The sequence below is a fragment of the Colletotrichum graminicola genome (assembly GCF_000149035.1).
Source record: "Colletotrichum graminicola M1.001 genomic scaffold supercont1.32, whole genome shotgun sequence".
NCBI classification, from domain to species: Eukaryota; Fungi; Ascomycota; class Sordariomycetes; order Glomerellales; family Glomerellaceae; genus Colletotrichum; species Colletotrichum graminicola.
The window spans coordinates 4,876-21,102 of record NW_007361036.1 but is presented as its reverse complement, the minus strand read 5'-3'; the positions used below and the strand labels follow the sequence as shown (position 1 = coordinate 21,102).

General features: G+C 48.0%; 4 protein-coding genes across 4 annotated transcripts; 2 read left to right on the top strand and 2 right to left on the bottom strand.

Annotated features, from left to right (window-relative positions):
• Positions 1–53: 53 nt before the first annotated feature.
• GLRG_07670 (uncharacterized protein) lies at positions 54–1,515 on the bottom strand (the record flags this gene model as incomplete). Its single annotated transcript, XM_008098229.1, has 2 exons — positions 54–827; positions 898–1,515. The coding sequence occupies 2 exons, from the start codon at positions 1,513–1,515 to the stop codon at positions 54–56; spliced, it is 1,392 nt and encodes a 463-aa protein (XP_008096420.1).
• A 4,141-nt stretch (positions 1,516–5,656) lies between these two features.
• GLRG_07669 (CFEM domain-containing protein) lies at positions 5,657–6,159 on the top strand (the record flags this gene model as incomplete). The annotated part of the gene is made up of 2 exons (XM_008098228.1): positions 5,657–5,719; positions 5,767–6,159. Coding segments are annotated over 2 exons (456 nt in total), but the record flags the coding sequence as incomplete, so codon positions are not given.
• Positions 6,160–8,145: 1,986 nt separating this feature from the next.
• GLRG_07668 (major facilitator superfamily transporter) lies at positions 8,146–9,906 on the top strand (the record flags this gene model as incomplete). The annotated part of the gene is made up of 1 exon (XM_008098227.1): positions 8,146–9,906. One exon carries the CDS (start codon positions 8,146–8,148, stop codon positions 9,904–9,906), a length of 1,761 nt encoding a protein of 586 aa, XP_008096418.1.
• Positions 9,907–11,187: 1,281 nt separating this feature from the next.
• GLRG_07667 (uncharacterized protein) lies at positions 11,188–12,309 on the bottom strand (the record flags this gene model as incomplete). The annotated part of the gene is made up of 1 exon (XM_008098226.1): positions 11,188–12,309. The coding sequence occupies one exon, from the start codon at positions 12,307–12,309 to the stop codon at positions 11,188–11,190; it is 1,122 nt and encodes a 373-aa protein (XP_008096417.1).
• Between the last annotated feature and the right edge of the window lie 3,918 nt (positions 12,310–16,227).

Here is a 16,227-nt window from a genome sequence, read left to right as displayed (position 1 = left end):
AGTCGCATTAAGTCCGAAATAAGGCGGCCTCGCGGCCGTCCCGCTGGGTGGTTTCACTTGCCCGAGTCAACGCTCTGTTGCACACGCTTGTCAACAGTCTCTGGAGGCATTGAATCAATCTTGCTGCCAGAATTTTCGACGAAAACCCGGGTGACCGTCTCGAGCTGAATGCCTTCGAGGTCACACATGTCCCAGTCTCGCAGTGACCTTTGGCTCTCGCAGCGATCATGGCGGCCCTCTGAGGCGGGTTCCGGATGGCACGACGATTTCTGGAAGATGCCTACCCGTCCGTGAGTCTGGGGGTCCTCCGGTGGCCCGCCGCGGATCCACACTCGGTAGCCATACTGCTGGCCCATCGGGGTAAACTTGAACGCTTCGAGTCCTACGTTTTGCTCGCCAACGGGCGCGACAAAGAGGATGCGGCCTCGTGTGATGGAAAACACCAGCACATCGAGCCATCCGTTGGAGGAGATCATAACGCCAGTCCAGGCAAGATATGCCGTCGGGAGCTTGACCCCGCCGCTCTGCATCATATGTCTCAGAGCCAGAGGTGCTGTGCACAGGAGGAAAACGAGAGGATACATCAGGAAGAGAACACGCGTTTTGACATCCGTCTCCTGGTCCGTCCGCGTCAATATATGAGGCGAATCCGTGAGACTGGGAGCGGCATCGACAAAAGCTTCCTGCACGACAGCCGCGGCCTTGTCCTTTCGATGTAAGTGAACGAAAACTGCGACGTAAGATATGGTGCCCATTGCGATCAAGAGAACCACCCATATGTAGTGTAGAGTGATACGCAGGATTTCATACTTGATGTTGATCCAACACTACCACCTCAAAGTCAGCAACAGGTCATTAATGGCTCAGCTGCGATTGACGGAAAACGGGTTTGTTTACCCAGGCCCCGTCGCGGATGTAGAAGCCCCCGGCGCCTGCGCCGTTGCTGGTGATGATTACACCCAGGACAGACGCGAGAAGCACGGAAAGCCACAGGAAGATGACGACGCCATAGAAAACCTTGTATGGTATCCTAGTCCCTCTTGCAAGCGTCAGGTAGGTGTGGACCGCAATGGCCGCAACAAAGGCAGTCGAGGCGAAGTTCCCCGTCGAGATGAGCCACCCTTGCACCCAGCATTTTGGAGAGTTGCCGGCGATACCATCCTCCACTAGCCATATGATGCTCAAGAGGAAGGCGCAAGATTGGATCATATCCGCCAGGAGAACGTTGAGTAGAAGGACGAGGAACTGGTTTGGAACACGTCTTTGTTTCTCGCTAGTACGTGCGTGGTATTGAGTACTAAGTTCTTGGGGTAACATGACGACTTCGTCGGTTTGCGTAGATGACTCTAACTGGTTTGGGCATGTCCTCGAAAGCCAGAGTGCTAGTCGGCCGATGAGATAGACAAGAAGCGTGGAAGATGTGACAAAGGAAAGGCCAGAAAAGGCGACCACGGCTTCAAGCCCATGGCGCATGTCGGGAGGGAGTGGAGAAAGAGTATTGTTGTCGCCCTTCATGACTGCAAAGGTACTAAAGGGTATCGCGAGATCGATTTGATGCCATACCTGCCGACTTCGCCCAAGAACCAACATCGATACTGCAAAAGCAGACAAAAGAGAGTTGCTGCATCACAAGGACATGTCTAGCCGGCTTGCTTCCTGTACTTGTACTATCCAGCGGCAGCGCGGCCGATTCGATGTCAGTGCTTCGCAGGGTTAAGTCGTACTTATTCTACGCCTGACGGCCGCACATCTTTGGGCCCATAGATTGACGTTAAGGAAGTGAGGAAGGTTGGGCATTTCGAAGCTTCCTAGTTTCGTGGCAGTGTTTCAATGCTGGTGTTGCTACTCGGCAGGGCTCTCCTGATGGGTGAAAACTTAAACAGTCAACGACTCAGGCTGCAGGAACGATCTATGGGCTGTCATTGGGGGGTCAAATCTGTCATGAATCTGGAGAGTTCGGCGAGCTGGTTTATTTCAGGTGGCTTGGCGTCTTCTGGACTCGGCAATTTGGTATAAGCAAAACAATAAGACCGAGTCAAGGAACCGGGCTAATTAAGTATTTGTTTACAGGTGGAACTGCCAAGAACTCTATGTTTTGACTGTCTAGGTTTGGTTCCAGGCCCGGTTGGAGGCTAATTAGCCCATAGTGTTATTCGCGGGAGGCAAGGAGCATATCGGAGAATAGAGTTCAAGGAGTGGAACTGCTGTCCAGACTCTAGAGTTTCAACCCCCGGATGAAGAGAATAATATCGAGTTCCAAGAGTCATCAGTACCTGTGTGCACGTCTAGCATTGATCCAGTATTTAGATGGAAAAAAACGTAGTGAAAATGGTGTTCTGGGTGAAAATTAATTAGCACGTTTACAGCTTAGAAGCCAAGCGCCGGGTTTACAGTATCTAAACGGTCGTGTCCAGTCGTTAAGGTTCGCAATTGATATTATCATGGAAGAGCTGGCCAGTCGCAAAAGTAATCATCGTACTACAAACCACCCATGTAATTAGACTGGTATAAGGTCAGAAATACACCTACTGGCATACTTTGCGAGCCAGGTAGCGACTCCTACAACAGCTTTTCTTTAGCAAGCCTTTCTACACATCCTTGACGCAACTGGCTCAGTGCTCATCCGATTGCTTATTTATCATTCAACAAGGTAACAGGTATTGCCTCACTCCGATAAGCACTGTCCCAGGCGGGTCTTCCCAATCCATCAAAGCACATTTCTTTAGTCGTTGACACCACAGGAGTTCATCAGCACTACGCACACATCAAATTTAGGTTGGGGACTTTGGGGTTCCCTAGTCATCAGACGCTTCACCTGCTGAACATTGTACACATATCCTCGACTCTTCAATTACTAGTCCCTCGATCGAACACGGACTTACTCTCAGAAGTGAATCATGACGAATCGTCTACACCATACCCACCTAGAAGAACAACTTACAAAAAATGATGGTGCGACCATTAACAGCTATTCAGTAATATCGTTACGAACCTTATTGGAAATAAAGACGACGCCCATATTGCCAATTTCGGTATCGCTGTTAACCCTCTGTAATGAGCACTTTGGGGACTGCTGGGTCTCCAATGTGGAGAGTGGCGCCAGTAGTTGCCCATAACATGACACTCTCACTCAAAGCCGGTAAGACCAGCACCCTAGTCGATCTCTTATTGGTCGTAAGCATCATCCTTGACTGGGGATGATGTGGGGAAGACAAGGTGCCAAAACTAAGCGATGTAGAGAAACCGGCGATAGACGAAAGAAGAACATCTCACGAGCCATGAGTATTAGTAATAATGCCTCCGCCTAGCAGACTTTTCAACGTCAACTGTGTGATCTTGACACCTAGATCCATGTCAATTGTACAAGAATTGTTGAGTAATTATAACTCGCATCTTTCTACGTTCAATTCCTTTAATAAGACAGACAAAGTCAACAAATAATCCTTTTGTAAGACAGGGTTCCACGCCATCTGATCTCGGATTTTGAACGCTTAATTTAGCTTCGCCTCAATTATAAGTGATCGGTCCAAGTGAACAGGATTTCTGTCGCGATGTCTGTCGTGGAGTAAGATAAATCATTGTCTTATTATGGCTTCCGTAGTCCAGCAGCATACTTTGGGGAAGCTTTTTTCATCATCACTCATGACGTCTCGACGAAGTGCCCAAGCTTTTGGCTTAGGCAAAGCTACCAACCTTGCTAGACCCACAAGCCAGCAGAAAACCAAAATAATAGCCTCGGGAAGGCCCAGCTGAGCAACGGAGCCTCGACTGCATGCTTCTTTTGTACGTTGCATGCCCAAGGCTTAACCTGCTGTCAATCTTCTGCAACGTGCCATCGGGAAGGATTTGGAACATGGTAGGACCTGGCAAACTCAATACGAGATGCCATGCTGGCGTTGAGAATCCCATCAAAAGGTAGCTGATTGGCATGTGGCAGGCAGACACCCTACATTCATCAGAGTTTCCGGGACACGTTGAGTTGAAGCGCATCGACCACCTACGTTACACTTGGCCGCCTACTACTACTATGTACGGCAGGAACACTTACTCTGACCCAAGAGCCTCGAACCGGGCACATCGGAGTTGGAACAAAACTCCGACCAACTCCCTTTATGCCTGGATAAGACTTGTCGGACATTCTGCAGTTTAATATCCGTTGAAGGATCACGAGTTATCTTCCACTCCACTTCGACAAGGGCTTTGAGTCATGATGCCCCTCTTTCGACGCAAGGTCAAAACCTACTACTAGTTCTACTAGAAGTATCCGTAGTCAATCAACTTTCCAGTATTCCATCCAAAACCTCGAAGCCTCAGCCTTGCCGAGCCGCTTGCAATGCCACGAGGGTCTCTCATGGCAGCCCCTCCCACTCAACATCATCATCGGTATCTGTGCTTTCGCTGGGATTAGTCCGAGCAGTGATGCACATGGAGTCTATTCTGAGTTGAACAACGTTTGAAATGCCTGCCGGTCATGCTGAGTGGGTAGCTAAGGGACGAATCGGGGTCGCCCGGTGAAGATTGCTCGTGTCCATCAGCCCGTCATGCAGACTTCCTTCCCACAAGCGAACCCCGCCAGAAAGATATCCTGGGCTCTACGCTAACTGCTTCCACTGCAGTTTGACAGGGCAGAAGGACAACTGTCTGTGCGCACTGCTCTAGCGAGCAAGTAATCCGGGAATATCGACCAGTTTGACTGTGTGATCTGCAGGAAGGCGTCTCAAATGGGTCGTTCCACTACTTTCCACAACGCCGGTGCCCGGCTGCCCGGCCACGCTAGGTATCGGCAGTGGAGATATGAGAGTCGAAAACATTTCAAGGTCAGCTTCATGGCCGAATCTCCTATTGTGAACCTATCAGTTGTTTTTCTTCCGCTTTTTCCTTGACCATTGTTCCGTAGCTGCCCAAGCTTCGCAGCCGCAGAGAAAGAAGGCCTAAAGACTGCCTGCAGCAGGACCTACTCGCGTCACGACGTTAGTTAACCAACCGATGGCCACCACTCGAATATCCGCGTTACTCGCTTTGTTTCTCGGGCTGAGTAGCGTAGTACAAGCGGTAGATTTGACGGTCATTCCGTCTTGTGGCGTGAGTGAATCACTAAAGGATCATATACGGAACCAGCTGACGCGTCTAGATCAAATGTCTCTTGCAAGAACTCAATCTCTCTGATTGTGCCAGTACGAACCAAACTTGCCTGTGCGCTGATGATGTTTTCATTAGCCAAGTAGAAATATGCGTTGCTGCGAGCTGTACTGTAAAAGAGTCGCTGAGTAAGGGTTCAACATGATAATACTACCCGTGGATATCACGCTGATCGCTCCTATTTTACAGTTGTAAAAAATCAGACGGAAAGTGGCTGCGGGGTGTCCCCAGAAGAGTCTCTCACCGCCATACGATCTGTGCGAGTGTTCACTCTGGTCTTTCCAACCATTCCTCTTATCTTGCGGATCGTCAGTAAATGGATGAAGATCTCGTCTTGGGGCTGGGATGACACTACGATCATAATTGCATATGTATGGCTCGTCCTATCCATCACCTACAACGTCTAATATTCTGTAGGCTTTTCTTACAGTTTTCACTCCACTGGGCATTATTTGTAAGCTATTCATTTTTCTTCATGGTATTACATTGAAGACTAACGTGTGTCTCTGTAGCTGAAAAGTCTGGCTCTGGAAAAGATATCTGGACTTTGAAACCTGAACAAATAAACGATGACCTTTTGGTGAGTTTTGAGAATGTCTCCAAATTATGGATCAGGATGATAACCAGGGCAAGATATTTTACATCTTGACTATATGCTACATGACTTGCCTAGCGGCTATTAAGGCTTCAATTCTCTTTCTATATCTCCGTATCTTCCCGGATGCAAGGTTTAGAAAGATGCTGTGGTATACTCAACTTGTTAACCTTGTAGCTTTCATCGCGTGTGTTACCACCGCAATCTTCTGCTGCCAACCGATAAACTACTTTTGGACCGGATGGGCAAAAGAAACGGAAGGCAGTTGCATTGACCTGAATTCTTTCTCCGAAGCACACGGCGGATTCAATGTCGTACTGGATATCTGGATCCTGCTATTGCCACTATCACAAATCTATAAACTTAACATGAAACCCAAAAAGAAGTTGGGCCTCATGCTCGTATTCGGCATTGGAGTGTTGTAATTACAATCGGATCACCTTTGAAGTATTTCCAATTGCTGACATTGGGAAGCCTCACGGCAGTTAGCATCTATCGTCTCTACGCGCTCGAGGACTTTGCAAAGTCCTACAATGTTACAGGTTAGCTTCCACTTATATCTGCCATGTCTAATAGCATTCTGACATATTGTTAAACGCTAGCCGGCTCGTTCCAGGCTTCTATCTGGTCTACCATCGAACTCGACGTAGGAATCTTTGTAGCCTGTCTCCCAAGTACCCATGGGGTCTGGAGAAGTCTGTACCCAAGATTCCTCCGAATGGCGCGAATAAAATCGGAAACGGACAGATCGGCGACTAATAACACCAAGAATTCAAGACAAATCCCAACAATCAGCAGCCACAGACGGCGCGTTGTATCGAACGAAGAATCATCGTTATCCGAGTTGGTAGAACAGGATTCGAACAAGATTCCTATGCGCGATCTCATTCAGTCAAGCACTGTTGTCACAGCGCCACCTCAGACTTCCCAAGTGCCAAAGAGTCCTATCAGACAGACAGTGGTGGATCGTATCAGCCAGTTCAGTATGCAGCTGAGATTAGAGACGAACGCGCACGGGGACTGGCAACCGAAGGTATAGCTGTAAACATTGGCTTCTAGAGCATTCAAGAACCCCACGGCCGTTTTCGCTGCGGTCGGACACTTGGTTAAGCTTGAGATGACTGGCGCCTAATATCGGTCGATATCTGCCATGATGATAAGACGAACGGGTAGGAGGAGGGGATATGGGGCAGCATGAATTTTCAAACATGGAACTCGATAGCCAGTTGTGTGTTTCGAGTGTATATGATAAATTCATTCTGGGAGTTATTCTGGTCGTGAAATTTTCCCAGCTTAGTTTGCGTTGCACGAGTGAGCCCGAGTACAGTTAGCGCAATAGGCGCAGGTGTTTGTTGAGACACCTGAGAACCCCTTTGATGTTTGGTTCTCGGGCCGCTGTGGACACTCTCTCATAAGTGGAGATATGAAAGGCCCCCCACCCCTTTGTTATTGTAATTATCATTAGCAACCTTTTCCTTTTCTTCCCCCTAGTGGGCAGCCGATGCATACCGACCGCAGACCGTCTTGTTTGTCGGAAACCCGAGGCTTAAGCCGATGCCGAGGCTTAGCGGGTCGATAATGGCCAAATCCTTGCTAACTTTCACCCTGTCCACAATTCCAAGTCGTCCAGGCATTAGGGGGGGGGGGTTTCATGGTGCATCTGCCCAGAAGGAAAAGGAGTGAGATTCCCGACTGGCATATTTCAAACGATTAAGCTTGGTGTAACACAGATGACTGGAAAGCTTATCAAGGATTATAGTCGGGAAATGTACGGAGTATATCCGTACTATGTATTTAATAGTCGGCTACGGCGGTAGTTCATACCAAAGTACATGCACTGATTGGTCAGTAGATCGGATCCATCTTATCAGATGATCTAATCTGATCACATCACCCGACGCATTAGGCGCCCATCTGGTCTTCGCCTGCTGACACACAGATTACCCCCTCGAGCCAGAGGTGGGATTTTAGGCACCCTCCAACTCGCTGTTCCGAGATGCCGGCCACCAACTCGCTCTTCCGAGATGCCGGCCACCCTGATTCCAACTTTGAATTTTCTCTCTACTTTCTTTCCCTGAATCTCGACCACCAAATCTCTCCCAACACTTGCTCACGACTCTGTATGCCATTCTGAGTATCCGTATTTCCACACCAACCGAACCTCTGCTGACCGAACCCCCTGTGCAGGCGCAGACTGGGTGCATAGCCGAGCGAGAGTGGGAAAAAGAACAACCCTTCATTTCACGGATGATCAATCTTACGGTCGCCAGCTCTAAGTTGACCTTGGGCGTTGAGTGTACGGGCACGGGCACGGGCACGATCGCCACCCAGACGCCGCAGAAGCTTACAAGAGAGCTGTCCCGAGCCCGAATACGCTATCAGATAAACACGCGAACGTAGAAATCGGGACAATGCCGACGTTGGGGACGAAGCTTGGGGCGGCTTCGGCCCCGAACACTGAGACATCGCCACTCCTCGAACCCGAGCCCTCGTGCAATGTAGGAGCACCGAACCGAAACGACCGGGCCACAACATCCCAAGATCCGTTCTCCGGCGTCGCACAGCTCGATGCCGCGGCAGGGAAGCTTAGCAACACGGAGCGCGTTTGGCTCTTTGTCGGGATTTTCCTGGTCGGCTGCGCCTACGGCTTGGACAGTCAGGTCCGATCCGCATTCCAAGCTTACGCTACTTCGAGCCTCAACCTGCATTCGACTCATTCGACCATCAACCTCCTGCGTAGCGTTGTCGCCGTGGCCTCGCAGCCTACCGCCGCCAAAGTTGCTGACATCTACGGCCGGTTCGAAACCATTTCGGCGTCGATTCTCTTCTATGTCATCGGGACGGCCCTGGAGGCCAGCGCAACGTCCGTAGAGTTATTCTGCGTGGGCGCCATCTTATATCAGATCGGGTGGACCTGCATCGTTCTGCTTCTCGAGGTTCTCGTTGCCGACTTTTCGTCCATGCGCTCCCGGGTATTCTTCAGCTACATGCCTGCCATTCCTTTCGTCTTCAACACGTGGATTAGTGGAAATGTAACGGCTGCTGTACTGCGCGTAATGTCGTGGAGATGGGGCATTGGAATGTGGGCCATCATCCTACCCGTATGCTCCATTCCGCTGCTCACGAGCCTATACTCCTTCGGTCGACGATCCCGGAAGTTGGAGGTCCACTCTGAGTCAAAGAGAGCAGCGGTTGACCTCTTTCACCAGCTGGATGCCATCGGTCTTGCCATCCTCATCGCGGCCTTCTCATTCACTCTGGCGCCCCTCACCCTGGCGGGAGGAACCGCTAGCCATTGGAGGTCCCTCGGGATCATCGCCCCCCTTGCTTTTGGTCTGTCATGCATTCCCACCTTCATCTTTTGGGAAAGTCGTTATGCCGAAGCTCCCCTCATACCTTTCCGCCTCCTCAAGGACCGCGGAGTCTGGTCGGCTTTGGCGGTGCGCAGCCTTCTCAACTTTGCGTGGTCGACTCAAGGAAACTATCTATTTACGGTGCTCGTGGTAGCTTTTGATTTCTCCATCGAGACAGCAACCCGCATCTTGTCATTTTTCTCGTTTTTTGGCGTTTTCAGCGGCGTCCTGGTCGGCATTGTCATCTACAGGACCCGCAGACTCAAAGGCATCATCATAGCAGGCGCTTGCATTTTCACGGCATCATTCGGCATCCTTATTCTATACCCTGGGGGCGCCACCTCCGACTCCCAATCAGGCATGATTGCCGCGCAGATAATCATGGGCGTGGCGGGCGGCTTGTTCGCATACCCAACTCAGGCGTCTATCCAGGCATCTGCAGATCGCGAGCACGTCGCTGTTGTCACCAGTCTCTACCTATCAATCTACAATGTCGGTAGTGCCTTGGGGAACTGCTTGTCAGGTGCTCTTTGGACACAACTCCTCTTTCCGACGTTGCAACACAACCTTTCCTTCCAGCCAAACTCGACGTTAGCCCAAGTTGTTTACAACTCACCATTCTCGACCATTGAGCATTATCCTGTTGGCGGAGAAATTCGAGACGCTATCATCGACAGCTACAAAGTTGTTCAGAGGCTTCTGTGCATTGCTGGATTGTGCATATGTATACCGATGATCGGCTTCGCCTTTGCTTTGAGGGACCCGAAATTGTCCGAGGAACGAGTGCAACCGGAGGCATGTATAGATTCGGATGACTGAATGATGGATGGCATTTCAAACGGCCCATAGTGTATACACACTGTTCAGTCAACTTACTGTAAGTAGTGAATAAGGACATATTTGCATATAAGAAGGCTGGCGCAACGGAACAAGTCAGCTTAGTCTGGTGTCTGGACTTGCACGCCTGTAACTGCATGTTTCACTTGATGCCATTCCATTCATAGAACCAAGCACTAGATCGATAGAATTTACCTGGGTGAAAGCGCAGAGGATATCTGGGCCAATAGTTTGCCCATACTGCACGACTGCTTTAGCGAGTTTGATTCCATTAACACACTCCGTGAATTATGTCATATCGATTGGCTTAATGAAACTGGCAAATATGACGATTGGCGCTCCCTCACATGCGACCACCAAACCTCATGAGGACTCTCTGTCTTATCCTTTTCGAAACTCCTTTCATCTTCTCTTAGCAGGGAACGCCGTTACAGCAGGGTCCAACATCAGTGTCCGTACACCAACTACCACCACAGCATGTACCATCGCAGTGGCAGCGGGCTTCAATCTATTGCTCCATTAGTCCTGGTCAAGGGCGCAAGCCTTGCCTGAGCATATCGGTTTGCGACTTTGCTTACAGGGCCTCTGATAGTGTCAGGATGCGCGTTGACACTGACAGCGTTAACACTGGCAAAGCCGGTAGCCAACACGTAAAAAATGGTCGTAACTTTCATGTTGATGCTTTGTGCGGTCCAGTGGATTTCGAGTTAACGGAAGACTTTAATGTAGTTGTTTTGAGTAATTACACAAGACTCCTATTCTTATCAACAAGCTACTTGAAGCTATGGCCTTATTTACTCAAACAAGACTTGGCATCTGATAAAAAAGCTCTACGTATCTTCGTGCTGTATGTTGGTCTTCCTTTGGACTGACACGCAGACCTTCCATTTCAGTGCAAGCAGTTTCAAAAGTCCATCCTCCGCTCCTACGCCAGAACTAAATTGGCAGGAATAAAGTGTATTAGTTGATCCTCCGTGAGCACTACTACAGTACGCACTGGAGTACAGGGGTTTCAATAGTCTTGGCTTATCAGCAACCACTGTATTAGGTTAAGATGCCGAAGGTGCTAATCTGATAGATGATCAACTGGCCTTGCCGTACTCAAGTCGGGGCAGCTGCAAACGATTGCAATGGTTGTCTTATTCAAAAAAGGCAAATTGCAAACCCCTGACGCTAAAAGATATGTGAATCGGCACAATTGACGCCACGCAGGATCAGATGAAGTCTGTTAACCTTCTTTTTTTGAAACTATTGACAAGTTCTTCAGCCGAAGCATTCCTCGATAGTGGCTTTGGGCCGAGACGTCAAGTAGAGGTATCCGTAGCTTTTGTTGCTCAACGCCAACGCCCGCGCCCGCGCCCACAGAGTCCTCCCACCAACCCCGCAAACCCTCTCATGCCAAATGAAGGATTCCAGATGAGCCACAGTTTGGGGCCAATCCTCCAACCCAAGCAGGGCAGCAAATTTGTTGACACTGCTGGCGAAAGAGTCATAGGCAACGGTGCGAGCCGCTGCGATGCCGCCAATCACAGCTGCCCAAAGCAAGAGGCCTGCATCTTCATTCGTGGTTTGTTGCGGATCGGAAAGAATGCCCTCAAGTTGGCGGCACAGCTTCCACAGGATGCGCGGATCTGGAAAAGGGTACAAAACAGTATAATTGAAGACCAGCGCAGCCAGACGGCAAATCTCTGCCACCCCGGGTGGCAGCGACAAGAGCCGGTAGAGAATCAGGTTCCGAAACTGAACGAATCCGGTCGCTTCCGGGGATAGGGGATGTACGGGCCCAAAAAAGGCGTCGATAAGCCGGCAGCAGGCTTTAATGTCAAGGAGAATGGCCTTGAAGTGTGCATCAACATGGAAGGCATCCACCTCACTCGCGTCAGGTCGGGCGGCAGCTGCTTCTTCTTCCTGTAAGCAGTAGGCTTCCTGCATCTCCAAGTCGGGCCTTTGTAACAGCGCGCTAGCTCTCAATAGATCGCTGGACTGTAAGCCATCAGCAAGTCCGGGCGCCTTATTGCTCAGCGAGGGATTCCTGGCCCTCAAAAGATGCATCCACATAGTTTGAAGGCTGGGCTCATAGCTCATCAGGCCGAGCCAGAGTAGTCCACCGAGAGATTTGACCGGGGTATCGAAGTCACCAGCATAGCGATCTTCCGGTGCTAATGATAGGAGGTATGGATTTTGATCGAGAGATATGGTTATGAGGGAGAATACAACAATATCAGAGACTGTGGTGATACCGGCCGAGAGTTGCTGACGAACGGTGCGGGCGATCTGATTCTGAGCTTTGAAGCAGGCTCGGTTATCCTCGATGGAATTCGTGAGGAAACGGAGACGATATGATCCTCCGGCTACAAGGGCAAGGAAAGTCTGTCGATCTGACATGGCACTACGATAAAGTGCGGCATAAAGAGGCTCCTTGGCGGCCGTTTGGATACCTGAAGAAGGTAACAGTTCGGTGATGGCTAGAATACACTGATCAACAGCCTCCTTTTCTTAGCTGATTACGTAAACCTACTGTATTGGAAGGCTCTAAGAGTATGGGCATCCATCAGATCGGGGTGTGCTGCAAACAAGGCACTGATCACTCTCGGAGATGACTTTTGCGCGGAAAGTACCTGCTGACTTTCCACTTGATGGGTATGGTGACATACGGCAGTTTCACCTTCTTCCACCCGGGGAATCTCGGCATTTTGCCGAGCCGTGGGTTTTGGCTGGTCGGTATGGCGTGGTTGGACTCCTGTCGGCTTTGGCAGAATTGGTATGGGTCCTGCTGCGGTCTTAACGCGACGAGCCGCGAGAGCCTGTCTAGTGGCTTCCCGCTGTGCAGCTTTTCTTTTTCCTGCAAGACATGCGATAGTCTCATAGTTCAACCAAACAGGAACAGATGTGGCTGACTTACGGCTCAGTCTCTGGTTTTCGCGGTTTTGGAGCTGCCTACGGAGCTTGGGGTCTGTGACGTCCTGCCACGTCTGCCCAGTCGATGAACGATCAAGCGGCATCCTGGCAGCATCAACCGGTATCGGTAATACGGACGACCTCAAGGTCATCCTCCGCAAGTCTAGTTAAATGTGCCCCTGTTGTAGTGTGCATCCGCGTGGCGCAATGTTGAGGGGTCAGCTAAGATTGTGCGGTGTTCAAAGGTGCTCGCTTATTTATTGGCCTCAGAAAGGCCCTTGTTTATCTCACCTACCTATCTCATCCATTGCAGGGGGTGTTCCAAGCATTGAAGGTAGATTTGACCCGGCTGACAACTTAGGGACCAATTGGGTGTTTAGATGCAGCCAATCATTTCAGTTAGGTACGTACGGAGTACTCTCATAACGACGGATTATCATCCCTGCTTGCTAAGGGAAAGTGCCCCACGACAAGCATGACATAGAAAGATGGGCTTGTCGGTACCTACTAAAATGATAGTACTGGCATCGCTTACCCTTACCAAGGAGGGAATGCAATGTGTCAAAACTCATGATAATATACAGCATCACCAGCATAATACACCCAGAAACGAGCCAAGTACTGCTTTTTACTAGAACCCTGCTGATGGCGCCTTGACTGTGACTACATGTAGGAAGGTCAGGCGATGATCTTCATCGACCTTGTAAGACAAGTAGCAAAGTTCTGCATGAATGCATGTAAAAGAAATAAAGCTGTACTAGGCTGTTTTTCCGGTGGAGGCCAAGTTGAGCAAGTGCAGAAGTCTACGGACCTAGTAAATCAGCTCTCTAAATCAACCCTCGAAGCCTAGATCATCGTGCTTGCAAGGAATAATTTAAAGAATAAACCAAAGCAGTCCTGACTCTAAATCAAATAGAATTATAATGTTGTGATTTCTTAGTTCAGTGTTTTAAGTGCTTATGTATGTAATCTTAATGATCAGTATTGCTGTTGTGTAGTGAGAAATCGCAGAACTTTACAACCTACGGAAACAGTCAGTGCGTACGTCTTATTAAGAGAGGCCTACTTGCCGGCGGCTATCATCTCATGTATGATGTGATCAAGTCACGAATACATGTTTCATATTGCATATACTATCTTAATTAAACAGAAAAACAGGTGATCGATTCGACACTAAGATATGTGACGCGGCACCATGATAGTATCGATGCTGACATGGTCACCAACGTGCTCACGAAAGCCATGAGAGGATGTAATGGTGAAGAGGCTCAGCGGAAGTGGAAAGCAGACTCGTCTCGAAGCCGCAGGAACCCTTTCCAGTCTGTGGCTGAGCAGTTGAGCAGCGACTAAGGAACGGATATAAGGTGGTCCCTCTTAAGGTTGCACAGATACACAATGATACCAAAACAGCCAAAGAACACAGTTTATTAAGTATCGCTCCCAATCCTCAACGCAGCAATTAGAAGACTTCTGAAATTACTTCGTAGTTGCTGCAACGCTTCACTATTGATAGTCCGTCATAGCATGTAATATATCTACCGAAACAAGGTACGTTAGAGTACCGTAGCGGATGAGGCTTGACATGGGGTTACGTTAACAAATCAAGAAGCCAGTTCCTGGTTTGGCGCTGCATGGGCCGGGGGGGGGGCGGGATTTTGGCAAGATATTAAGGTTTTCCCCGCACAAACCTCCAGTTTGAGATCTTTTGGTAGGGATACAATGGAGACTCTCACTTTCGGCGGTGCTATTACTCCGCACTTTGAGGCAGTTGAAGACAAGAAGTCGATGGCATGATACATAGCAAGCCTCAATTCAGCCTTTCCAAGCTCAATTCTGTTCTAATATCGTCATGTCATTCGGCATTTAGATCCCTTTGAGGGGGGGGAAGAAATCATAGTTCCTTTTAGACATTATTTTCCCTAGTTCCCATAAGCAAGTTGAGAAGTAAGCTTTTGAGTCTCGTCCCCACCCGCCAGTGAGAGAAGATCCAACGTAGGCTTATGGCGTAGCTTTATGTGATGAGTAGCTTTGGGCAACTTCCCCGAAAGCACAGCCGGGACCTGTTTTTCGTTATCGCGTCGAGCGAACCTATGAAAGGATCTCATGCACCAAGTTCCGACGGAACATAGCTTCGAGTCTACAGGCACTCCCTTGCTGCCAGTCCATGCTATGACCTGGGGGTGACATTAGTGTAAAGTGGTCTGTCTCCAGTTTCGAGGAGATGAACGAAATATGACCATTAGTTTGCTTCTAATCCCCGCCTCTGCATCACTCGGAGACTAGTTCCACCTCTCGTCTGTAGTGTCAACGAGAGAGACGGTGATACTCTCGCCTACCACAAATCTAATACTTCCGGGAGCAAAAGCAAGAATGTCTGTCACTTGGTTTCTTAGGCCAAGGAATAAATACAAGCGTTTCGATGGGACAAGGGATGTCGTAATGAGTCATTTAGAGTTGCGGTTTGTGGCATTGAACGTTAACCGCCCCCAGAGGTGGCCAGGCGATAAAAGGCAGCATCCTCTACCCCGACGTTTGATTCTTGATTGCAGCGTCCCGCTTTGGCCATCTATTAATCAATATTCCCTAAACACAATGGTCATTTGACCTTCTTGGTTTCTTTGCATCTTTGACCATTTCCTTAACTCAGCCGCTGGTAGGGTTAAAAATATCCATGGATATCCATATGGATTTCCCTATAACACAGTCCATGGATCTAGTGGATATATCCATATGGTTAATAGATCCTATGGATATGGATTTTGTAAGTAAGTGTAATCTATAGGTGAAATAGTTAAATCTAAATAGATATTTTTTAATTATAGGTCTAGATATTACAGTTATAGAGTAGATTTTAGGATAGATATTATAGATATTTAAATTATAAGCCTCTAAATCTATATACCACCTAGCTTTAGGCCTTTTAGTAAGTACACTTTAAAATATATAATTTACTTTATATAGCTATTACTAAGATTAATAATATTAATTATAATTAATATATAGATTATTATAAAGACTTAAAGGTAGCTATTACTAAGATTAATAATATTAATTTACTTTATATAGCTATTATAAAGATTAATAATATTAATTTACTTTATATAGCTATTATAAAGATTAATAATATTAATTTACTTTATATAGCTATTATAAAGATTAATAATATTAATTTACTTTATATAGTTATTATAAAGATTAATAATATTAATTTACTTTATATAGCTATTATAAAGATTAATAATATTAATTATAATTAATATATAGATTATTATAAAGACTTAAAGATAATTTAGAAACTATTTCTATAAGATATATATTATTTACCTTTTTTAGCGCTTTAATAGTAATCCTTATTTACTACTATCTATATTAGACTTATCTTAAAGATAAGAAAGACCCTTAAAC